Source organism: Mixophyes fleayi, chromosome 7 (genome assembly GCF_038048845.1).
Source record: "Mixophyes fleayi isolate aMixFle1 chromosome 7, aMixFle1.hap1, whole genome shotgun sequence".
Classification (NCBI taxonomy): domain Eukaryota; kingdom Metazoa; phylum Chordata; class Amphibia; order Anura; family Limnodynastidae; genus Mixophyes; species Mixophyes fleayi.
Genome location: NC_134408.1, coordinates 76,716,534 through 76,743,493, shown reverse-complemented (window position 1 = coordinate 76,743,493; position 26,960 = coordinate 76,716,534). Strand labels below are relative to the sequence as shown.

Below are 26,960 nucleotides of genomic sequence, written 5' to 3'. Positions count from 1 at the left end.
AGATTGAAATTATTAACACCATGTACCGATTTATTTAGTTAGAAGTGTACTGATTCTTGATACTGTGTACTAGAAATGCACTTATTTTTTATATTGTGCGTATTTTGGTATAGGAAATGTATTTATTGCTGAGACGGGGCCAGGAGAGGATATTTGGTTTTGTTTTCGCAACTGTCTAGAGACAGGTAGTCTCATGTTAATTAGACCTTGTCATCTCAGTTGCTGTCGGGAAACGGGCTGCTACTGGACTGAGAACTTTTTATTCACCCATTTCTCACAGTTCAATGTACTTATTAATCCTTGACCCAGTCTAAGTATATACACCACAGCATCAGTGTATTGTGTATTATTATTTCATGTTATTAAGTACATTTTGTCATTGCTGTTACCTGCAATATTATATGTATTAGAAATATAAAGAATATTGCCATATTGTGTGAAAGTAACAGCACAGCAGAAGTCATTTTGCTTGTGTTAGCTAAGGTACTCAAATGTCCATTGTTATGAGGTGTATCTTAAATCTGGTTTGTAATCAAAAGAATGACTGAGTGACTTGACATATCTAGCTGGCAGTCACGTTAATTAGCTAGGTCAACAGGTAATCTGAGAGGTAATTAGGTTTGAACTTCTAGATGATATGCAATGTGCTTCCACAGTAATATACTGGCTGAAAAAGCATTGGGAAATGTATTAACATGTATCAATATAAATGTTATTGTATCACAGACTCAGATTGTGTAATGTAGCAGATACAATGTGTCAAATGTCGTCTTGTTTCACGCAAGCGTGAAATGTCATTCCTTGATGTTGTATTGTAACCCTTTGTTTAGTGTATTTAGCCAAACAGCTAATTGAGTCAAGCCATTCCATTGTATAACCAAAGCAACAGAGACAGTATGACTAACAGTTAAAGTATCCACTGATAGACCCCTGCTGTAAGGGAGTGAGACATTTAACCCTACTCCCTGTGTATACAGCCAAAAATATAGGGAGAGCAGAATGCCAAGAGAGCTATTCTAGCTTGGAGGATCCTGGTGTACAAGACATCAGCGAAAAGGACTCTGGGCCAGATATCGTGGTGCCGCTGGAGGAAAACCTACCAGGACAGGGTCTGTGTGAGCCAGTATCCCAAGCTGGGCGACACCTTAACTGTCTAGCTAATCGGTATTGGTATTATTGCGGGAGGATAAGACTCTGAAAGAGACTGAGATTATTACTTTGGAGTGCTGACTATAAGAGGCTGCTTGAGGATACATGCTACCATTTATCCTGTAACTTGTGAACGTCTTGTGGTGTTGTGCTGTCGTAATAAAGGCTTATTTTGAATATATTCTGGTCTACCCGAGTGAGTTGAATCCCACAGAGGGTAACTGCTATCCCAGCTAAGGGTGGTATCCTCCCAGTTGCCAAAAGGTCTTTTCTGCCTGAAAGCCCAGGAAGGGAGTTGTTACCTGTATCCAGCCTGCTTAAGGTGAAGGGAAATGTGATTTAGGAAATCACAAATTAGTGTAAATTTTGTTAAGCATAAATTGCATTTAAAATCCAAATTTAAAGAACATCTCACATGCTGATGTTAATCTTTGAATCTTTGCGGAGCCATCCCGGCTCAGGGGGCTGGCTTACTTACCCCCTGCTGACGTGTGTCACATTTCAGTATAAACCAGTACTCTTTTTATACACATTCTATCTTTATTGTTCCATCTAACCTTCTTGTGACAGGATGGACCGCTTATGCCACACTGTCTGCTGTTACTGGGAACCAGCTGCGCTTACTTTGGCACCGTTCCCTTTTGTTATCCCAAATGGGCTCTCCTGCCATAGTAGGAAGGGCTTACAAATGCTGCCAACACTGGACTCCTTACTGGCATTCAGTACCGGGTTCCTTCTGGGTAACTGACGCTGATAATGTACCCCTTGCTGGTGTACCTGGGCTGGTACTCCGGACCTCTTCCGATTTATCAGGGTTGCTGTGGATGGATCTCCCCAGGCCTATCACACTGGCCAGAGGGGTTGGGTACGTATCACTGATGCTGTAAAATCGGACAGGCTTTATTCCTACAAAAAAAATCCAAAATGGGAGAAAAACAAATAGAAAATAAAGAGACTTACCTGAAAACCGAAGGTCCACATCTCCGATTGAAGCGGCATGCTGACAGGCAGTGATTCTGAAGACACAGGACGCGACTTAGGTGAAGGTTAATTTAAAGTGGCAATGTGTTTAAACAATTGGAAAGAAATTATACATACACAGGAGCGCTCAGGATCTTCTACATAGAGATGAATGAATATTCTCACTAATATCTTCACAGATATGCCAAAGATCATGTAAGAAAAATAAAATACACAAAATATAGTGTAATACATTCAATGTAGTCTGTGAACACACAATAATAAAGAGTCCCAGAAATGTCCCCAAGATCTGGTAGAAAGCTTCCTGATGATAGGTGGTGAAAGTGGGAATACTCCTCAGTGTTGTGTATCACACCACCATCTCCCTTGTGCGTTCTATGCTTACAAGAAGATTTCTTTAACCAGAGCACTTCATATAAATCTTTCTTGGATCTCCAAAGGAATTTTCTGGATTAAATGAACTCCCACAAGATGTCATGGAAAAAATAAGAAAGATTCTCTCTAGTGCATTCACTTTTTAATATTCCACATAAATATATTAGGAAATAAAATGTGCATGCATATACATACATAAATAAAACAGCCACATCAAATGGGGTAAATAACTCCTACCAGATGTCCCAAGTATATCGCATATACACTAAATGTGAAACCTTCAATATTTGGCATTTATGTTAGTTCTGTAGTGATCATTTGATCTGAAACGATTGATTGATCTGAGATCTGTTAACATTTTTGGATATCCAAACCCCGATGTGAGTATGCGATAATGCTAATATTGCGTCACTTCCGGTTTGGTGGTCATGTGATCCCTGGTGATAATTTGAAGCTGTATAAAGAGGGAAATGCCAATAACATCACAAACCATTCTGCCTTGACAAACACTCCAGAAGGAGAGGAAACGTGTTGGCGATTTTATTACCATCTAACTCCACTTGCTGCCGAGCATATCTTCAGGGAGAGGGAATCTTTATTGTCATCTGTGGCCGTGGCACATCCTTTTCTTTCTGCCTTTATACTTGGGACATCTGGTAGGAGTTATTTACTCCATTTCATGTGGCTATTTTATTTATGTATGTATATGCATGCACATTTTATTTCCCAATATATTTATGTGGAATATTAAAAAGTTTATGCACTAGAGAGAATCTCTCTTATTTTTTCCATGACATCTTGTGGGAGTTCATTTAATCCAGAAAATTGCTTCGGAGATCCAAGAAAGATTTATATGAAGTGCTCTGGTTAAAGAAATCTTCTTGTAAGCATAGAACGCACAAGGGAGATGGTGGTGTGATACACAACACTGAGGAGTATTCCCACTTTCACCACCTATCATCAGGAAGCTTTCTACCAGATCTTGGGGACATTTCTGGGACTCTTTATTATTGTGTGTTCACAGACTACATTGAATGTATTACACTATATTTTGTGTATTTTATTTTTCTTACATGATCTTTGGCATATCTGTGAAGATATTAGCGAGAATATTTATTCGTCTCTATGTGTAAGATCCTGAGCGCTTCTGTGTACGTATAATTTCTTTCCAATTGTATATGTGTTCTTGGATTTAGTGGAATCCCGTTTATAGGTACTGAGCAGCTTTGAGGTAGCGCTATAGTTGTACCATATTTTGTAATGTGTTTGAACACAGCCTGTGAGGTCCACACATTGCCGCTTTTAATTAACCTTCACCTTTATCACTAAATTAATAATAATATTTCAACAAAGTGTAAAAAGGTAACATATTAGAATTTTTTTTCTTTACTGTCTGAGAAGTTAATAGGGAGATAATAACCTACTACTATTGGAAAGTACGCTGGTTGATTTGTGTTTTTTTTTTTTGTTTTGTTTTGGTTTTTTTGTCTTCCCCGTACCTTCTCACCTCAAATCTTGTTTTGGACAAGAGTACAGAACACCCACTTCCTACTTGTGCCTATACATAAACATATGCATATTCAGTTAATAGTCATATGGAAGTTTAGGTTAACAGCTGCTGCTCTCAAAATATTGTTACTAAGCGGCAATTGTTAAACGAACTATGACTAGTGATTGCATTTGAAGGTGCTTGGTCAAATGTCTCAAATATTTATGTGCTGCCAAGAGCTTGAAGTTTCAACATTAAGATCTACACATTTTAGTTTGGAAAGGCTTTATATGCTTGACATTCTTATTCAATCTATATGTGATGAACTATAAGGAGCCTATTGTAATTAATTAGGAATTATTAATTGGAGATTAATATTGATACATAGAATAGAGCACAGCAGTTTTTGCTGCAGCTTTCAATTCACTACAGCTTTAGATATTTTTTAAATATTTCGCTACTATCCAAGCATTCAGGAGATTCATTTATTTTTAACTAGTTATCAAGAAAATTTGAATAATTTTTTATCCCAGAGTGCCCTTCTAGGAGCATATCATTTTCTTTCTCTTTGTATATAATAGAAGATTCAACCCCATCAGCACTTTTGAATTTATATAGCTCACTACCTGACACAATATAAGAAGTATACTTGACCATTAAATTTAAAATAATGTATGTCTGTAATGTATGTTTCCTATTTTAGGGAGCACGCTTCAAATAATGTGTCTCTTGCCACAATACTGTTCCATGGGCTTCTATCCCAGTTGGATGATCAGTATAGCAGATTTTCCTTGGAGTGCAATTTCTTGTTACAGCATAATATTCGGAAAAGCAAACGTAACCTACAGGTACTGTACATATTTACTTTTACATTACACTCTGTCATTGTGCAAATGTAATATTTAGCACAAATCTTATTATGTTGCTGGATAGGAGGGTTAAAATGACTTTTATAAACTTTTGCAAAACACTTTAAAACAAATTGTATTTAATTTGATTTTATGTTTGTTTTAAAAGTAAATAGGTGTCTTGTCAAAATGCCAAAATTTGCTTCTGACTGGATCATGTAGAAATATTTTTTGTAGAAATGTATTTCAATTAGTGGTGCAGGTGCCAATTTACATAATTGCAAATGTACTTTTTTTTTTATATTGGTATGTGTTTTGTATGGGAATGTTTTGATTTCGGAGACAGTATGTCATGTTTGGGTTTTGTAACTTTTCTATAGGAAGTCCCAAGTAAGCATATGAGTGGAGGGGAGGGATCTGTTTTTAAAAATGTTTGGAGACAGGTAATTTTATGTTAGTTAGACCTTTTCATCGCTGAATGACCAACAAGTCTGTTGAGCCTGAACGCTAAGGGGGAGGGGGTATTTAGACTGGCTGGTAGACTTCCTATGTGTGTAAGACTCAGGATGCAAGTGATCACAGATTAATGTGAATTTTGCAAGTTAAATTATGTTCAAAGCAAGATTAAAGGGGCGTGGCTTGACCGGGCATGGAGTAAGTCACATGGCACTTGCTCTCCAACTTACATCCTGACTAATATCCTTCTCCACACACTAAACCCGGTGTATTTAACATGAATTTGGCTTCCTTTATGACCCTGTGCACATTGGCACTGTGATCGGGCTGTCTTCATTGGAGTCCTGCCTGTGGTCAGACTGCTGGCTACTATGGAGCTCAGTCGGTAGTGTGAGCTCCACGAGAGGTTTCTGTCCTCCCTGAGCTCGCCTTTGGTTCTGAGCTGCCTCCCCTGCAGCTTTCCACCATGCGATTCTGTGTGGGAGCTGACCACAGGTGATCCATCTCCTGATAGTGGCTCCCTGCCTACTGGAGCCCCCTTCCCCCTGCACTTTCGATAATTGGTGTCCTCGGAGGTGGGAGGCGGCCATCTTGACCTGCGGTTGGGGTGAGGAGGTCTGTTTCCCTGAGGTGGTGACTGAGGGAGATACTGCTGCGCCTGTCAAATTGGGACTCAGTGATTTTACTGGTTCTATCACCAGACGGTGATCGGCTGTGCCCCTCCCCCCATGAAGGTGGGGCACAAAGAGCGACTAACCCTCCCACCCATACACTGCGTGAGCTTTGTGCCTGATCTATAAGACTTACTGCCTGCGATGCTGTTTGTGTGATTTTGAGTCTGTCTGGAAACATTGCCACCTCTCCAGCAGCACCTAATTATCAACTGCAACACTTCTGGTGACCTAAGATTCCGTCTGGAGACTCCTGCATGCTGCTTCCCTATAAGCTCCCTGGGGAGGTAGGTGTGGAGCGGAGTTGCTGAATATAGGAGATGTGTGGGTCCACTGGCTCAGGTACACCTGTATTATTGATTATTTATTCTCTCTCCTTTTTGTGAGCTCCAATGTGCTGTGAATGAGGAGCTGTGCTGCCCTTTGCTGGCATCACTACAACACTGTTCACAGAGTCCAGCTTCTTCTGTTAATTTAGGGAGAGGAGCTATACTGCCACCTGGTGGTGTTTCTTTTGCAACTGTAGTGCATATATATTTGCTGTGTCCGTATTATGTGCAATTGTGATGGACATAAGCCCTGTTACTCTATAGAGATATATATTGGAAGAACAACCTGACCTTCTTTTTATCTATATATTTGTAAGCTCCTATGGGCTTGGGGTGAGGAGCTGAGCTGCCAACGAGTGGTGCTGTTGCTGAACTGATATATTCGCAATGCTCCCTGACCCCTGGGAATTGTTGACTCCTGCTCCGTACCCTTGGAGGCCCTGTCTTCCGTGCTCTATTCCCCCCTTCTCACATATCTACCACCATGGGGAATCCTAATACTGCTGCGTCTAAGCTTGAAAATAATGCCCGTGGCTCTTCTTGGAACCAGTGCTGCGAAATATGCCGGTACCAAGAAACCGTCACCCACTACGGAGGATTCTTCCTTCATCCAACAGGTTCTTCTGGCTATTAGCTTCTCTTAGAAGAGACTTGCTGACCGTATATTGGAGGTGCAGGCGGACCTATCCCTTATCCGGCAAGATATGCAAAAGATGCGGGAGTGGTTTGGGGAGGAGGAACAACCTATATCTGTGTTGGAGGATGTTACTGCACCCGTTCAGGGAGACATTGCAGAATTAATCTCTGCAAGCAAAAAATGCCAGACTTTGAAGGCAACAATTTAGGTTTTGTGGGCTTACCAGAGAGAGCTGAGCCTGGAGGTTTTTCTTGGAGTCCTGGCTGATCATGGCCTTTGGTAGGGATGCCTTCATCACACAATTTGCAATTGGTCTCATCGGCTTCCTCCACAGCCTAGGGCTCTGGCTTGCACATTCATAGCCAAGATGTTATACTATTGGGACAGAGATGCTGTGCTTCGCTTGGCCCGGACCAAGGGCCCTCTGAAATACAACAGCAACATTGTCTCAGTCTTCCCTCAGCCCAATTTGCCCAGGTGAAGCGTAGACTCCGGGACTTTCGGTTCCAGTATGCAATGCTGTTTACTGCACGGCTGAGAGTGGTAGCTAATGGTCGCACACATTTCTTCTCTACCCCGCGAGAGGCCTCGGACTGGCTGGACGGCAGGCCTCCTGTGGCTCACAGGCAAGAAAATGATGTACTCTAGCTAGCCCCAATGCTGCTGCATTGTAGTGCAGGCTTTATGTCTTAGATTAAGGGACTGACTGTTATATTACTGTGCCATGATTTATTTATTAAAATGTGTTTTTACAGTGTGTGGATAGAATATGTTTGGAGAGCCTTCTGCTACAAGTTAGAAGTAGAGTAGCTCTTTGTTAGGTAGGTTAAGTAAGGGTTAGTTATGGGAATAAGTGTACAACTGTTTTGTGTTAGGTATACGGGGTGGGGAAGGGAGGAGTTAGGGGTTAGATTGTTAGACACGTTTCCAATGTTCCCATCTGTTATTATGCTGCATTCCATCTTGTTTTCAAATACACAAATGCTGTTGACATGTGTGACAGGATGGACCGCCAATGCCACCCTGTCTGTTGTTGCTGGGAGCTGGCTGGGCTTACTTTGTCACCGTCCCCTTTCGTTATTACGAATACGCCCCTCCTGCCGCAGTGGGAGGGACCTGCTGCGACCACTGAGCTCCTTCTATGGCACTCAGAACCACGTTCCTTCTGGGTCACTGATGCTGCTAGCGTATCTCGTTGCTGGTGTACCTGGCTGGTAACTCCGGACCTCTTACTATGGATCCAGGTTGCTGTGAATGGATCCCCCCTGGCCTATCACATTGACCAGGGCTGCTGAGTAGCAGGCAGCGCGGTGGTACTGGAAAAGCTTGTGTCCAAACCGCAGAGACAGCCAGAGAACGGATTCGATTTAGGGTCTAATCTGTAGATCACAGGAATACAGTGATATTGAAGATGTTTCCAAGCAGGTCTTTGAAGCAAGATGGTTTATTTGCTCATACTGGTAGGAAGTACCAGTGATCAAGTCAGATGTTGAAATCAGAGAGAACCCTTACATGATCACACAGCTCATCTTTTATACAGTTCAGAAATAGTCTATTTTTTAGAATCAGGATATACTCTATTTGCACAAACATGGATTTACATGCATTTCAAGGCTAACAACATTTACACTTATCTATGAAATTCTAGAAACGCTGTGATGTCCTACACCTGGTTTTCAAATGCAGAGAAACCAGGAGCCAGTCTTAATTAAAAGTTCATGCCTTCAATGTTGGACCTTCACACATCAAAAGATCTAATTAACATGTGGCCTTTAATCAGAACGTTGGGAATACATATTCACACAGAACAATAAAAAACAAAAACAAGATAGTTTCCCACATCACAATACACAAGAGGCTTTGTAAACACAGACTCATTGTATCAGATATAAACATCAGATATAGGCATATCCTATAGCAAGGTTAAACAAGAGACAAATTTCTTCCCCTGGTCTCAGAAATGACGATTTCCTATCTCACAATATCAAAAAATAAGTGCACGTGTGTGACTGGATCACTATTAAATAACTTTGGGTAAAAATTTATTTAAAGCGAATAGCGCAGGGCACTTATTTATGTAATTGCTTTTGCACTTATTCTTGTTCAGTGTAAGATAGGAAGTCGTTATTTCTGAGACCAGGGATGAAATTTCTCTCTGTTTAACCTTGCTATAGGATATGCCTATTTCTGATGTATATATCTGATACAATGAGCCTGTGTTTACAAAGCCTCTTGTGTATTGTGGTTTGGGAAACTGGCGTGTTGTATGTCCTTTTGTTGTTCTGTGTGAATATGAATTCCGAACGGTCTGATGAAAGGCCATGTGTTAATTAGATCTTTTCATGTGTGAGGTTTAACTTGGAGACAGGAAGGTTTAATTTAAAACGTGCTGCCACATTTCCTGCATCTCAAAGATGCAGGAAATCACAGCAAGGTTTTTAAGAATTCCATAGCCAAGTGTAAATTTTGTTAGCCTTGAAATGCATGTAAATTTCTGTTGTGTGTGAATAGAGTATATCCTTTTCTAAAAATAGACTATTTCTGAACTGTATAAAAGATGAGCTCTGTGAGCATATAGTTGTTCTTCTGAATTGTCATCTGACCTGATCACACTGGAACCTTCCACCAGTGTGTGTGAGCAAATAAACCATCTTGCTTCAAAGACCTGCTTGGAATCCTCTATAATATTGCTGTTTCCTGTGATCTACAGATTAGACCCAAAAATCTAATCCGTTTTCCAGCTGTCTCTGCGGTTTGCACCCAAGCTATTCCAGTACCAACGCTCTGCCGCTACCCAGCAGCCCTGGTTAGTGTGATTGGCCAGGGGGGATCCATTCACAGCAACCCAGATCCATAGTAAGAGGTCCGGAGTTACCAGCCAGGTACACCAGCAACGAGATACGCTAGCAGCGTCGGTGACCCAGAAGAAACCCGGTACTGGATGCCGGTAAGGAGTCCAGTGGTGGCAGCTCGTGTAAGCCCCTCCTACTGCGCAAGAGGGCGCTTTTTGGATAGCGAAAGGGGACGGTGGCAAAGTAAGCCCAGCCGCTTACCAGCAACAACAGACAAGGTGGCATAGGCGGTCCATCCTGTCACAACGTGCAATTACATAAATAGATGCCCTGCGCTATTTGCTTTAAATGACTTTTTACCAAAAGTTATTTAATAGTGATCCAGTCACAACATGTTTTCTATTGTTGCAACTTACAATTTTTGAGTGTGTTAATTCTTTAACATGTATTTTGTTGAGAGGCATTAGTTCTGTTTTGCTCTAAATATCCAATTGGGGTCTGCGCAGGTTTCCCCCATCCACGATTACATTATGGCTAATGGCTTTGAGTGGAGTAATTCTTGAGGGACTGAGATTTCTCTCATCGAATGTAAGGGGTCTTAATGACCGCATAGAAAGGTCCTTGTTCCTTGCACAGTTGAAAAAATATAATCCTGATATAGCGTTGTGACAGGATGGACCGCCTATTCCACCCTGTCTTTTGCTGCTGGCAACCGGCTGGGCTTACTTTTGCCACCATTTCCTTTCATTATCCCAAATGCGCCCACTTGTCGCAGTAGAAGGGGCTTACAACTGCTGCCACCACTGGATTCCTTACCAGGATCCAGTACCGGGTTTCTTCTGTGAAACCGATGCTGCGAGTGTATCCCATTACTGGCATATCTGGGCTGGTACTTCTGACTTCTTACTATGGATCAGGGGTGCTATGGATGCATCCCCCTGGCCTATCACACTGACCAGAGCTGCAGGGTAGCAGGCAGAGCGGTGGTACCGGGAAAGCTGGCTCAAACCTCGGAAAAAGCCGGAAAGCGGATTAGATTTAGGGTCTAATCTGCAGGTCACAGGAATACAGCAATATTCAAGATGTTTTCAAGCAGGTCTTTGAAGCAAGTGATGTTTATTTGCTCTCACACTGATTTAACGTACCAGTGATCAGGGCAGATGAAATCAGAAGAACAACTTTTCAGTACAAGCCAGTGCTTTTTATAAAGTTTGGACACAGGCTATTTTTAGAATCAGGATGCAATGTGTTTACACAAACATGGATTTACAGCCATTGCAAAGCCAACAATATTTACACTTATCTATGAAATTCTAGAGATGCGGTAATGTCCCGCATCTGATTTTCAGATGCAGAGAATCTAGGATCCAGTCTTAATTAATAGTTCCTGCATTCAATGCTGGACCTTCACACATCAAAAGATCTAATTAGCATGGGGCCCCTCTTCAGACAGTCCAGAATACACATTCCCAAAGAAAGGTAGAAACCCCAAACAAGCCAATTCCCCACATCACAACACACAGAAGACTTACATCCACAAAGGCTTATTGTATCAGATATATACCTAAGAAATCATGCATTTCATCTAGCAAGGTTAAAACAAACGAGTTTGTTCCCTGGTCTCAGAAATAAGGATTTCCTATATCAAAATAGGCACAATATCAAAATATGTGCATGTGCAATTATATAAATAAGCGCCCTGTGCTATTTCCTTTAAATAAATTTATACCAGAAGTTATTTTTCAGTGATCCAGTCACAAGCGTGCTTGGTGGAGACTCACCCTTAAGAAATCATGGGTGGGCTGGGCCTATCATTCAGTTTACTCGACACATTCAGTGGGGTTTCAGTACTAGTGTGAAGAAATTTGCGATTTGTATTGGAGCAGGTACAACTGGACCTCTATGGTCATTATGTATTTCTTCGAGCCCTACTAGATAACTCCCCAGTTACATTCTTTGCCATCTATGTCCCCCCTTCTTTCAGTTCCGAGGTACTTAAACAGACTTTCCTTTATTGCAATCTTCCCCTCACGGTGATGTGCATGTAGACTAGTAGACTGGCCCCCTTGGTCACCTATCTCACTAGGTGGATATCTGACCATTCCCGAGATTAAATTCTTTACCTACAACCTGATGCATACAAATAATGTTGGAAGAACAAGCAAACTACTACTATTCCAATACTGTGATATAATAAGATAAATTTTATTTTTCAATTGTTAAGGACATATCCCCTTTTAAGATTGTAATTTTAAAAAGCAATGACACACTTAAGGTAGATTTCAAATCTAGAAATCCTAGAGACTCAGCACAAACGCACACATTGTTAAGCTAAGTTTCAAGATGACAGTGACAGCTCATTCTAGTGGGAGTACCTGCGAAGAATCGAGCCATTCCTTGCTGAATGCGGGCTGACTGCTGTAATGTGCGTGATTCTTCACCCAATGCAATATTAATTACATACACCTTTTCTTTATTGGGACGAGTATTTACACCAACTTCAAGGAATGACTTGCCTCTCTGTCTGTATGTATTACCCAGTATTGTCTTATCAGTGTTTGTTCCCAATTGTAAAGCGCTACGGAATTTGCTGGAGCTATATAAATAAAAGTTGATGATGAATGACTGCATTGTTTTGTTGTCCGTTTAGCCGGTGTCTGCAGATCAATTTTAGCCGGTCAACAATCCTTTATTGTTTATCACCTGAACCAGTAACTAATTATATCCAGCAAGATACAATAATAAAAGGGATAATAGTAGAACAGGTCAAAGTGAAAGCTGTCATCTGAAGTTTTTTATAAACAAACACCAAGGCAGCGCTGCTTTAAATTTTAGCTGTCATCTCGCCGAACTCCCGCGAGTTGAAGAAACCGGAGTATGATACATTTACCCCTAGACCTGCACATAAACACAGTGCTGGAGGCACCTTCCTGGTTTGGACCGGTCTCTGGCTTTAAAATAAATTAAATACATTTGTTCCCTGCATGCCAACCTTATCTTTAGAATAGGGACTTAAATTTGACAGCAGTGTTTCACTCAGTAATATAAAAAAATAAACATGTTTAATTATAAGTCCCTGTACCTATAGCCTTGCTTCCTTCATGATACACATGGCTGGGTAAATAAGACAATTTACTAGTCAAACACTCATCTGGACTCTTATTTAATGTAATCTTGGATTCTGCTAGTTGTTTTGCAGTCTCCTTTTTTCCAAGCCACATTAAGAATTTGATACAAACTACATTGGTAACCTCGAAGGAGCTGTGAAAACACTAAAACTTAGTTATCCACATATATGCCATTTGTCATTTTTACTTTCGCTTAGGTGTGGCCCATAAGGCTTATTTTTTGGGCAGAAAAGGAGCAGGAGATGAAGAAAAAAAAATGAGCTTTAACCCTATTAAAACATAGATTAAAATTGATCTGTTCTGTTTTTCATGTTGTTTTTAATAACATTTCCATGTTTTATTTTCTAGGATCATTTCCAGGAAGACCCAGTACAAATGGCAATGATCATAAACAGCTGCTTAAGAGAAGAAAGTAAAATATTGGCCAATGCTCACTTATATTCCAAGGTATATTAGCCAAATAGTTATTGAATGCACTTTCACATTATAACGATTTCTATGTATTTAGTGAAGTTAAACAGATGACAATCTATGGTTGTAGAGTAGGCTAGAGGGATCCATATGCGTTGGAGGAGATAAGATAATAATAGTTTGCATTCACAAGGTTGAAAAGTTGGGGTCATGCCATGTGAGATGTCTATATGAGTTAGACCTCATATTTACTGACAATTGATTAACATGGCTAGTTAAAGCATGTGCATAACAAAACCATAGAAGCTTTAATTCAAGCTTCTAACTTGATTGCACATTAAATCATAAATGAAGCCTGATGAAAACCAGAATTGAATGAATTCTCTTTTAAGATAAGGACAACCTATGGAGAGGTTAGGTGGGACAGCCAAGCAGCTGATTGAGGACTCGGAAATAAAGATAATTGACTGCTAGGCTGGATACACACTAAATAAATTTCTCTCGGTGCGATATCACAAACTATTTTACCAACGACTGAAAAAAATAGTAAAGGCCCGATCAGCATGCCGATTCATGTGTACATACTATACACGTTTTATAAGATTTACTTTCATGTCTGTGCTCCTCATCTGTCATAACCTTCAGCTGTAAAGATTGCGACTCTGCAAACTCTATGGACGTCCTGATCGTGGGTGCATACACACTGCAGAATTGTAACAATATCGTTCCATCGTTGAATGAGATTTTTAGTTTGGTTTAAAAATCAAATGAAACGATATGATGTGCTTTGGAACTATAATCGTTCATCGTTGGAGCGTACACACTAATGCGATATCTTGCCGAATGGTCATTAATCGTGTGATTGGTATGATAATTAGCTGTAAGGCTGGGTACACACTACAGGATTTTCAACGTAGGGGTAGGCTGTAAAAACATCATTATGAAATGGGGTAAATCGATATAATATCTGGAAGATCCAGATAAATAAAAGCAATGTCGAAAGGTCTACAGTATCCTCATAATCATCAGCTATTAATATAGCGCCACTAACTCTGCAGGGCTGTACAGAGAACTCACTTACATCAGTCCCTGCCTGAATGGAGCCAACAGTCTGAATTCCCTAACATTTACACACATACATACATACACACACACACACACACACACTAGGGTCAGTTTAATAGTAGCCAATTAACCTATCTGTATGTTTTTTTGGAGTGTGGGAGGAAACCGGAGCACCCTGAGGAAACCCACGCAAACATGGAGAGAACATACAAACTCCACACAGATACGGTCATTACTATGAATGAATCAAAATCATGACCCCAGTGCTGTGAGGCAGAAGTGTTTACTACTAAGCCACCGTGCTGCCCACAGTACAGTGTTGCTTAAACAAAATGGGTGTGCATAGTCAGAAGGAGACTTTTCCTATATGTTTATCACTACAGTCAAAGCTTGAAATATACAAAACATACTTTGATAAGCCACAAACTTTTTGTAGCAAAGTGCTATGGACTGATGTAACAAAAATACCACTGCTTGGCCTCCACCCTTAATTATACATTAGGTGAAATATTTAAAGAAAAGAACTTGTTGTAACCGTTAAGCATGGTGATAGGTCTATTATGTTTTTGGGTTGCGTCACACATGAAATATTGTCCTACAGAAGTGGTTGGAAATTTCAGCAAGATTGCAATCCAAAACATACTTCAAAATCAGCCACAAAGTACTTACAGGAAAGAATAATTAAAGTTTTGTTATGTCCTTAATAGTCCGCAGATTTGAGTATTATGGAAAATCTCTGGGGAGGTCTCAAACATGCAGTGCCTGCAAGAAAACCTTTTTGAATATTTTTTCTTTTTTTGTAAATCTTTTTATTTTGCCACTTTCTACAAAAGACAACAATGTAGAAAATGTTCAATGAGTAAAACAGTATAACATAAATTTGGTTTCTTGTTATAGCTTGTTAAAAGGGTTGCAAAGTGGGTTTTCCCATAATCTTAAATGAGAAAAGATTAGCAGAAAGACCTGGAAGAAAGGGAGGGGGAGAGGTACAGGGAGGGGGGGGCGGACTTTAATGACCGATATGGGGAGGGCCAAATGTGCGCATTTACATGCAGCCTGGAACGGGAGAGCAGTCAAGTCTGTACCATTGGGTCCATGTCTTGTGAAATTTGGAGAGGGTGTCGTTAAGGAAGGCTGTGATATATTCCATGGACGAGATATACCATAATATATTTATCAGTTCTGTTTTGGTAGGAGGGAGTGTCTTTTTGCAAGCTCCGGCTATCCGTAGTTTACAAGCTTTAAAAACATGAAGTATCAGACGGTCAGTTGGTTTGCTTATAGATGGGGCGGGTTAAGCAAAATTATTGCAGGGTCCTTGGGGAAATTAATAGTTGTGAGTTGGTGGAGAAGGGTCAGTGCAATATCCCATAGTGATTGGTTAATGGGACAGTCCCACCAGATCCTCGACAGCACCTATCTATTGCGGTTGGAAAAATATGATGGAGCTTGGATGAGGCTAGGTATTATCTTGAATACTTTTTATAAGCTGTTTTCCTAACATTCGCGTTAATGAATGCCTTAGCGCGACCTGTTTCCAAATTGTTGACCATCCCTCACTAGCCAGGACCATCCTGAGGCCCCCCCTTCCATGCCACCTTGTGGAAATCAAATGGGGGAAGGTCCAGTCTTAGGGAAAGCGGTAAAGGACTGATACATTTCCTCTGCACTCCACTGAATAAATACAGTGGCACTCAAAGGGTAGTAGTTGCTGGAGTTTCTTAGTTTGAGTTTGGGAATAGATAAAGCTGCAATTGTGGGAGGGGAAAATTCATCACCATCATCATCAACATTTATTTATATAGCGCCAGCAAATTCCGTAGCGCTTTACAGTTGGGAACAAACATTAATAAGCCAATGCTGGGTAGTGCATACAGACAGAGAGGTAAGAGAACCCTGCTCGCAAGCAGGACCGGATTTACCGCTAGGCAACCCAGGCACCTGCCTAGGGCCTAGCGGCTCTCTGGGGGCCCAGATGGGGGGGACAAAACAGGGAAAAAAAAATTCGGCGACTCCGGGTGGGCTTGACGCGAATCGGGCGAGGGGCTGGTTGATATAGCTATAAGGCAGAAGCTGTAGTGGCACTGTAACTGTAGGCACCTCAATATGACATCACAGGGTCATGTGGTCACAGCGGTCACATGGTACAGGAGCTCCATCACTTCTTTCGGTTCCTGTAAAAAAAAAAGGTAAGTGTGTGTGTTTGTGTGTCTGCAGGGCACAAGGGGGCATGTATGATGGAAGATGCAGGGCACAGGGGGCATGTATGATGGAAGATGCAGGGTACAGGGGGCATGTATGATGGAAGATGCTCTGGCACAGGGCGCATGTGTGATGGAAGATGCAGGGCACAGGGGGCGCATGTGTGATGGAAGATGCAGGGCACAGGGGGCGCATGTGTGATGGAAGATGCAGGGCACAGGGGGCGCATGTGTGATGGAAGATGCAGGGCACAGGGAGGGCATGTGTGATGGAAGATGCAGGGGGGGTATGTGTGATGGAAGCTGCTCTGGCACAAGGGGGGCATGTGTGATGGAAGCTGCAGGGCATAGAGGGGGCATGTGTGGCTAAAGGTGCTGGGCAGAGGGGGGGCATGTGAGTTATAAGTCTGTTCCCCACACGGCCCATCCGCAGCCAACAATACCCTTACAACACTCACCAGCCTTTCTTTGATATTCACATGACCCGCTGCCTCAATCCTGACACCTCTCTTACATCAAAATGAAAAGAGGCACCCTTTATATTAATATAATATGTGTGTGTGAGGGCCCAGTGTATGTATATTGTGTGTGTGAGGGGCCAGTGTATGTATATTATGTGTGTGTGAGGGGCCAGTGTATTTATATTGTGTGTGTATGAGGGGCTGTTTGTGGGAGGGAAATAGGTTTATTTTTTAAATGGTAACACAATTAATTTAATGTTGGAGGGATATAGGTCTATTTATTAAATGTGTATGCTATTAATTTAATGTTTTGGTTGGAGGGAGGTCTACTTATAAAATGTGGGTGCTATATTGATTTAACACTGGGGCTAGCTGTAGTTTACTAAATTTTCGTGTACCCATTTTTTTTTTTCAAATAGGGCCTCCAACATTCCAGGATCCAGACAAGCAGCATCTGATCTAAAGACACCAGCGGCCACAAGCCATGAACGTGACGAGAACAGGTAGGAGAGAGCAGGGCAATCTGCCAACTATCCTGAATCTGGTGGGATTTATATTATCAGGAGGTCTGACTTAAATGTTGCACTATGGGATTCATGCAGAAGACAGACATATTAACATGATTATTGCATTCCAGCGCTTTTTCATGTTTCTGTAGGTAGAGAGCTGCAGTCAGTAACTGTAGTGGCGGACGGTCTGTGACGTGGTAGTGATAGGAGACTGCTGTTTTTTTATTACTGGGCTTGCTAACCATGAACTGCAGTTTGTTGACATATTAATTATGATTAATACCTAAGTTTAGTTAAAGATAAAGTACAATTTGTGTGAATTGAAAGGTAAGCAGTGTTGGAAGTGGGGTGTATATGGTAGTAGGCCATACCGCTACTTCTCGTACTGCCTTCATTGTAAAATAATAAAATTCCATTAACTTGTCATTACATTTTTCATACCGCCACTTCTAAACTTCCACTTCGACCACTGAGCTTAATATTCATCGTATGGAGTATATGACCAGCATAATTCAAAATTCTGCTAGATCCTTTGACAAAATATGGGGTCCATGGTCATTATTCTTTAACTGCTGGGACCACAGTGTGATGCAGTGTAATGATAAAGGAGGGCACAGTGTGATGAGAGGGACAATAATGAGGGGCCGCATGGTGATGCAGGAGGAGCAGCATGATGTGCGGCGGTACATAGTTTACCCTTCTACTTAACTATAGGAGTATATGCTATGCTAATAAAAATAAAATGCTATGGGTTGTTTCAGGGAGGGTGGTGGGGGGGGCGCTGGGGGGATGGGGCAAACCAATATCCTCCCTAGGGCACCATGAGGTCTAAATCCGGCTCTGCTCGCAAGCTTACAATATATAGGACAATGGGAGTTTGAAACACAAGGGCACATGCTACATCATATTGCACAATGTACCAGCTAGAATGCAAATGTAAAATTATTGAGTGGGCTGTGTGTGGTAATGTTGGTCAGAGGGTTGTTGTCTTGCGTTAGCTGTGTAGAGGATGGTAATAGGGTAATCTAGGGAAATTAAGATAGTGGTTGAGTAATATCATAATCTTGTCTGAAGAGGTGGTGTCACGGGCACTAGGAGTTTTGACCCAGATGTAACTTTACCCACCAGAGGCACAGAGTCTAACACAGTGGCTGGTCTTCTCCAGGAACTCCCGCAAGGTAGTATGGGTTTTAGCGGCTTCCGCTGTGCCGGTCGCGGCCCTCTGGGGAGTATGGTAAATATGCGGATACAACTATACACAATGAGTACACGGATCTACTTAAGCTGAATAGAGACGGGAATGCCAGAAGGTTACTTAAAACAGGCAGATGCTTGACAACTGAAGAAAAGTCTATGCGAGCAGCCAATAAGACAATGTAGTAGAAGAGTCAGCGACTCGCAGCAATCGCTACAGGTGCACGGTAGAACTTAGTCCTGATAATAGATAATGTATCATGTAGCTTGAAGTAGGCTGCGGCTGACAGGTATTACCACTGACGTGGAGTGAAGACTTGTCCAGGAGCAGGTAGAATACAAGGTAGCGTGGAGCGGTCTGCGGCTGGCAGGTATTTACCACTGGCGTGGAGAAAGACTTGTCCAGGAGCAGGTAGGATACGAGGTAGCGTGGAGCGGTCTGCGGCTGGCAGGTATTGCCACTGACGTGGAGAAACGACTTGTCCAGGTGCAGGTAACACAGCAAACAGGTACCGTTAACAGGAACAGGATACTCCTTGGTACCTCAGCAGAATGAGGACCAAGAACAGGCAAAGGTAGTAGGGCCGCAGGTGTTTTAAATAGTGACAAGTAATTAATCATCCAATGAGGAGAGGAACAAGGTTTTAACAGTCTGCAGGTCAGCACATGCGCAGACCCCTGGTCAAGATGGCGGGCGGCCGTGGCGCAAGACAGGCACCGGCAAGACAGAGAGAGACCTAGGTCTTGAGCTATAGGAACTAACAGTCCGGTGAGTGACAGTACCCCCCCCTTTTAAAGGTGGGCACAGAACACTTGAAACCGGGTTTGCCCGGATATTTGGTATAAAACTTTTTCTGACCTTGGGAAGACCAGTAAGGAGGGAATTGCAATATTCGATGCGGGAGATGATGAGAGTGCATGAATTAATGTTTTTGCAGTTTCTTGTGTCAGATATGTGCGTGTTCTGTAAATGTTCTTTAAGTGTATGTAACATGATTTAGATATAGAGTTGATGTGGGGAATAAACAACAGTTGCGAATCAAGCATTACACCTAGGCAACGAGCTTGCGGGGTGGGATTTATGGTCATGTTATCAACAGAAATAGAAATTTCAGGCAGGAAGCTTCTGTTTTTGGGTGGGAATATTATTATTTCACTTTTTGAAAGATTGAGTTTGAGTTGGCGAGAAGACATCCAAGATGAAATAACAGAAAGACAGTCAGTAACGCGAGACAACACAGATGGTGAAAGATCAGGAGAGGATAGATAGATTTGTGTATCATCCGCATAGAGATGATACTGAAATCCAAAGGAGCTTATTACTTTTCCAAGAGAAGTGGTGTAGATCGAGAATAGCAGAGGACCTAGGACTGAGCCTTGCGGTACTCCAACTGATAAAGGAAGCGGAGCAGAGGTGGATCCAAAGAAATTAACACATGAAAGAGCGATTAGATAGGTAGGATGCGAACCAGGATAGGACAGTGCCTTTAAGACCTAGGGATTGCAGCGTTTGTATGAGGAGAGAGTGGTCAACGGTGTCATGCAGCAGAGAGATCCAGGAGAATTAGAAGAGAGTAATGGTTATTTCTTTTTGCTGTGATCAAATCATTGACAACCTTGGGCAGTGCAGTCTCTGTGGAGTGTTCAGAGCGAAAGCCTGACTGAAGAGGATCCAATAGGTTGTTTGCTGTAAGAAAGTGTGTGAGGCGAGTGTAGGCAATTCTCTCAAGAAGCTTGGAGGGGCATGGGAGCTGGGAGATGGGACGGTAATTTACGAGAGAGTTAGGGTCAGAATTCTGTTTTTTTTAAAATGGGAGTAATCACTGCACCTATTATGTGGAGAAACGGATTTATTTTTCTGGATTTCCATGGTACAATCATGGAGTCTACGTAACCTGGAGGGAACAGGGGGTGTCTCCATATTGGGGTCAATGGAGAGGGATATGGAACCAATTTGAAAAGAGTGTTAACAGAATCCCATATCAAGATAGTAAATCAGATTGTGGGACATTCATATGCTGAGGCAGGTTTGTTGGTCCCGTACAACCACGGTAAGTAGTACACTAAAGCTGGGTACACACTACAGAAATTTCAACCAACTTTTTATGCAGAGCGATTTTACATGCGACCGATGGTCCAATCGCTCGGTCCATGGACTGCATACACACTAGCCTTGTTTAGGACAATAAAGGGAAGAGCGGACGTCCCTTTAGTGACTTTTTACAGCCATGTTGTCGTGAGCAATGATTTTAATTTCATACACACTGCAGCGACATTAGCGGGAAATGTAACGAAATACCAAAGGCATTAGCATAAAGGGGCAGAGCTTTCGCTATAGTTAACACCCAAAGCTGCATAATTCATTTCTATAAAATAGAAGTTTAGTAATATACATTTAATTTAGGAAAACATTTAACTGCTAAAGTGCAATGCAATGAATATTCCCTAATAATAAAATCCCTTCGTATGTAATGGCATGCTCCATTCTTGGCGTGCATCATCGCTGATTGGTCCACAGCAGAAACAAATGCCCATGTCTGAGTGTATAAAATGACATAGGAACCTGTTTGACGCCAAGGAATGTCAGAAGATGGTGAGTGAGCAAGTGGCAGTGGGTGTTAAGGTTGAGGAGAAGGTGTCAATGGGGGTTGCAGCTATGGAGACAGAGTCAGAGATGGTGCTGGAAGGGCCAAAAAATGCTGGAAAAGTTAAGGTGGAGGATGGAGATACTCAAGAAGAGCAAAGAGCAAATCCAATGAGCCCAAGAGAATTGGAGATGATGGTCAAAGTACTGGACCAGGATGACAACGACATTAAAAAAAAGGTCAGTAGCACATGTAGTGTACCTGCTAGAAGGACTTTATTTCATTCTAGTTTCACACAAAGCAATGTAAACTAATTTGTATCTTAATTTTTTATGTCAGAACGAAGAATTAACGGTGAGAAGGCCTGTTTAGATACCACTGATACCACTAATGTTACACCTGTTATCAAAGAAGAAAGAATTGAAAAAGAAAAATATACTAAAGAAGTTCTACACGAAGGTATTTCAGTGAACATGTATAGACAACTAAATGCTTTGGGCACATACCTGTACCGTTATAATAACCAAAATGGCGCCTGTTTTCCAGAATGCTCGGAGGTTAAGCTCGCTATTATTGCGATTTCGCCACAGGGACCAAGATATAAACTGATCTCGAGCAGTGTGAAAGGTAAATGAGAGTATTTATGTCGTAGAATATAAATTACAGATATAGAAGTTTAAATGGTAAACATTTTTTTATTTCCTTGTATCGTAGATAAAGAAATCAAAGGGAATAGAAACCCAAGCAACATCAAGACCTGTTCTGCCACAAACCAGTAGCACCTTTAAAAATACTAAATACTAAAAATAATACTCTGCAGTACTCAGCTCTGTGATTGGTTTGGGCGCGCTCACTTCTCATGCGGATCTTTCAGACAGCTGTGTGTGTAAAAAATTTTGTACCTTTTTCATGCAATAAAAATGTTGCATGAACACTGTGTGGTTTATTCTGGGTACTTCACAATTATAAGTTAATCAAGGTTAATATAACTTTAATAGGTTATAAAGGTATAAGTGTATAAAGAGTAAATATGAATAACACACGTGCTTTACACAAGTGTAATGGTCTGCAGCCAGACAGGTGCAATATAAATCGATACAAAACTAGTCAGTGATGTGCGATACCGCACCACGTGGGACTGGGACATACATCAAACAATTTACATACACACGCCCCCCAGGTCGAAGAAGTATCGGAGGATTGTCGTGGATTGGTCGGAGGTTTATGCACACTACACAGCGGAAACGAGATTGGAACGAAAATATTAAACGGTACGACCAACCAAATGAGGCGACAATCGTCCATTTGGGCAGACTTTCGACCATCGTGTCACTGCACACACTGCCCCGACTTTAGAATGAGCGGTCGTATCTCGGCTGTTTGAGCCGATTATTGGACGAAAACAGTGTAGTGCATTGGTTCCCAAACTTTTGCAGTTCGCGGCACCCTTAGAGTCTCCAAATTTTTTCAAGGCACCCCTCCAAAATAATTACTGAGCAGTCCTGTTTTAGAAGTAGTTGGGTCAAAAAATTGTAATAAGAATTTAGGTCACGACCGGAATACTTATTTAGTTGTATGCAAAAATGCCCCTCTGCATCCAGACACTCTGCCCCCTCTGCATCCAGGCACACTGCCCTCTCTCACGTTGCCCCCTCTGCCCCCTCCTCTGCCCTCTGTCACGCTGTCCCCCTCTTCTGCCCTCTCTCACGCTGTCACACTCCTCTGCCCTCTCTCACGCTGTCACACTCCTCTGCCCTCTCTCACGCTGTCACCCTCCTCTGCCCTTTCTCACGCTGTCACCCTCCTCTGCCCTCTCTCACGCTGTCACCCTCCTCTGCCCTCTCTCACGCTGTCACCCTCCTCTGCCCTCTCTCACGCTGTCACCCTCCTCTGCCCTCTCTCACGCTGTCACCCTCCTCTGCCCTCTCTCACGCTGTCACCCTCCTCTGCCCTCTCTCACGCTGTCACCCTCCTCTGCCCTCTCTCACGCTGTCACCCTCCTCTGCCCTCTCTCACGCTGTCACCCTCCTCTGCCCTCTCTCACGCTGTCACCCTCCTCTGCCCTCTCTCACGCTGTCACCCTCCTCTGCCCTCTCTCACGCTGTCACCCTCCTCTGCCCTCTCTCACGCTGTCACCCTCCTCTGCCCTCTCTCACGCTGTCACCCTCCTCTGCCCTCTCTCACGCTGTCACCCTCCTCTGCCCTCTCTCACGCTGTCACCCTCCTCTGCCCTCTCTCACGCTGTCACCCTCCTCTGCCCTCTCTCACGCTGTCACCCTCCTCTGCCCTCTCTCACGCTGTCACCCTCCTCTGCCCTCTCTCACGCTGTCACCCTCCTCTGCCCTCTCTCACGCTGTCACCCTCCTCTGCCCTCTCTCACGCTGTCACCCTCCTCTGCCCTCTCTCACGCTGTCACCCTCCTCTGCCCTCTCTCACGCTGTCACCCTCCTCTGCCCTCTCTCACGCTGTCACCCTCCTCTGCCCTCTCTCACGCTGTCACCCTCCTCTGCCCTCTCTCACGCTGTCACCCTCCTCTGCCCTCTCTCACGCTGTCACCCTCCTCTGCCCTCTCTCACGCTGTCACCCTCCTCTGCCCTCTCTCACGCTGTCACCCTCCTCTGCCCTCTCTCACGCTGTCACCCTCCTCTGCCCTCTCTCACGCTGTCACCCTCCTCTGCCCTCTCTCACGCTGTCACCCTCCTCTGCCCTCTCTCACGCTGTCACCCTCCTCTGCCATCTGCCCTCCTCCTCTGCTCTCTGTCCCCCTCCTCTCCCATCGGTCCTCCTCCTCTGCTCTCTGTCCCCCTCCTCTGCCATCTGTCCCCCTCCTCTGCCATCTGTCCCCCTCCTCTGCCATCTGACCCCCTCCTCTGCCATCTGCCCTCCTCCTCTGCCATCTGCCCTCCTCCTCTGCTCTCTATCCCCCTCCTCTGCCATCTGCCCTCCTCTTCTGCCATCTGCCCTCCTCTTCTGCCATCTGCCCCCCTCCTCTGCCATCTGCCCTCCTCTTCTGCCATCTGTCCCCCTCCTCTGCCCTCTGCCCTCCTCCTCTGCCCTCTGTCCCCCTCCTCTGCTCTCTGTCCCCCTCCTCTGCTCTCTGTCCCCCTCCTCTGCCCTCTGACCCCCTCCTCTGCCATCTGCCCTCCTCCTCTGCTCTCTCCCCCTCCTCTGCCATCTGCCCTCCTCCTCTGCCCAGCGCCAGGCGCCAGCTATAGAAAAAAAGAAAGCAAACAGAAACTTACCAATCCGCGTGGCGCGAGGACCCTGCAGCCTCCTCTCTCGCGCACTGACGTTGATATTCAGTGACAGCTGCAGGAGAGAGGAGGCTGCAGGGTCCTAGCGCCGCGCGGATTGGTAAGTTTCTGTTTGCTTTCTTTTTTCTAGGGCTGGCCCGCAGCACACCAGTGACAGCGCCGCGGCACCCCTGGGAGCCGTGGCACACACTTTGGGAACCGCCGGTGTAGTGTGTACCCAGCTTAAGGCCTCCATGTTCATGACATTCTTAATATCCACCCACTTTTTTCCAGACCAGGTTAATATGCCATGAAATCACATGGTACTTTTAGATGGCATTGTAGTAGTTAGAGAGGAAAGGGAGACTGAGTCCTCCTTCATCAGTAGGCTTTGCCAAGATAGCGCGTTTGAGTCTAGACCCTTTGCCTCCCCATATAAAACTGTCACATGCAATCTGCAATGCCGCCAGAATGGAAGGGGGGACCCGAACCGACAATGTCTATAATAAATATAGCAAATGTTCATCTTTATTGCATTAATCCGACCCGTCCAAGAAATATATAAAGATTGCTATTTGTTTAAATCTCAACATATGTGGTCAATCAGGGGAGGATTAGTTAAATCGTTACAGGCCAGAGTAGTATTTTGTGATAGCCACGCCTAAATAGCAGATTACTTGAGGGCGCCGCGTAAATTGAACGACTCTTCCAGGTGTGCTCTGCGTTTGGCAGGGACAAACAACGCCATAGCCTCGGATTTAGTGTCATTGATCTTATAACCGGACAATTGTCCGGAGCATCTTAGTTTGAAGAGAAGGTTAGGAAGAGATATCCAGGGGTTGGACAGTGTCAAAGCACATCATCCACAAACAACATTATTTTATATTGTGTCCCAGTTGGATTCCTGAGATGTTTGCATTGTTCCTAATTGGAGCAGCTAGTGGTTCAATACAAAGCGCAAATAGCAATGGCGAGAGAGGGCAGCCCTGTCGGGTGCCATTACAGAGGTAAAGAGGGTCTAAGACCAGGCCAGTCGTCGCGACCCTGGAGGTGGGGTTAACGTACAGCACCTTAATGGCTGTGAAAAATTTGCTCCTGAAACCTAAAGTTTCCAGGGTCGAAAAATAGGAAGGACCAAGAGACCCTATCAAATGCCTTTTCGGCGTCCAATGCTAAAACTGACAGGGATTTTTGGCCATTGATACTGTGATTAAGATTTATAACCCAGCGAGTATTGTTGGATGCTTCCCTGTTTCTAATGAACCCCACCTGATCAGGGTCGATCAACTTGGGCAAGACCCCATTGAGTCTATTAGTGAGTACTTTTGCATAGCTCTTAAGGTCTGTATTTAATAATGAAGTCGGTCTATGATTAGAGTACAACATATAATCCTTGTCTGGCTTGGAAATGACAATAAAGAGCTGTACCTTCTTGGGGAAAAGCACAGGACAAAGGTTTTGTAATAGCTTATTGTGTAGCCATCAGGACCCGGTGCTTTAGAGGGCTTTTGGGAATTGAGGGCGAGCTTTTACCTCCTCTTCCGAGATGTCATCACAGAGGGCTAAGGCTTTAGCCTGACTAGGCTGAGAAAACTTACACAAAACTAGATAGGCTTTAGTGTCAGCACCATGTGATTGAGCGTTCCCAGAGGGCACAGGGCTTTTTCTATTCGAATTGAAGTTATAGTTACTATCTATTCATTCATACTATCCCAGTCTGTCAGTCGAGGTAACTCCGTCATACAGCACTCCATTTTCCCTGCTGAGATCGCTCTGGGTGGGAAGGTGACATCATCTCTGATGTCACACCCAGAAGTAACCACCACCACGGACATATAGTCCGTTTTGGGTTTCCTAGCTTTCCCTGCTTCTGATATTACCGTTCTCATGATAGCAACGCTGTATCTATATCTCTAATACAGGTTTTAACTCATTCATGTTAAGTAATAATTAAGAGAGATCTCATGCATACGAACCCAGCACATCTTACTAGCAGGGGGTATATTACAACCCACTGAGTGTGCGCTCTGAGTTCAGATACATTTAAATAAGATTCTTATGCAAAGCACAATACTCCTGAAAGGCTGTTATATATGATTATTCTATAGTGTGTTACGCATAAATCCTGTATGAGTTTATTCGCAGTAGCGCACAGACACCTCATATTAGGTGAACAATCGAACTGCTACTGTTACTCCTTAGATCTCTATGACACAACATGAATATTAACCTGTTGAGACATTAGTCTATCACCACATTGTATACTGTGCAGCAGAGCTCCATGCAGTCTTGATAAAGGATTGAGAGATAATCACATGTCTAAATCTCTCATATTATTCTCCTTTCAGCTTGCGAATCTATACCAGACCATTATCAGGGACGCTAGGACAGGTGCTCACTATTAATCTGCACCGATTTAGAGCATCTCCATATGCATACCAAATTG

General features: G+C 43.2%; 1 protein-coding gene and 1 long non-coding RNA gene across 5 annotated transcripts in view; both read left to right on the top strand.

Moving 5' to 3' along the window:
* STAT1 (signal transducer and activator of transcription 1) overlaps positions 1-26,960 on the top strand; it is a 368,349-nt gene that overhangs the window by 15,478 nt on the left and 325,911 nt on the right. For all 3 annotated transcript variants that reach the window (XM_075179993.1, XM_075179994.1, XM_075179992.1), the window contains exons 4-5: positions 4,698-4,842; positions 13,204-13,302. In XM_075179993.1, coding sequence (XP_075036094.1) covers positions 4,698-4,842; positions 13,204-13,302 — 244 coding nt within the window. The remainder of the gene's footprint in view (positions 1-4,697; positions 4,843-13,203; positions 13,303-26,960) is intronic.
* Positions 16,601-22,213, top strand: LOC142097819 (uncharacterized). Of its 2 annotated transcripts, XR_012678253.1 has the most exons (4): positions 16,601-21,520; positions 21,621-21,740; positions 21,828-21,908; positions 21,996-22,213. It is a non-coding gene; the product is annotated as an uncharacterized LOC142097819 (long non-coding RNA). The 2 variants fall into 2 exon arrangements; XR_012678252.1 differs by having other exon boundaries at positions 18,287-21,740.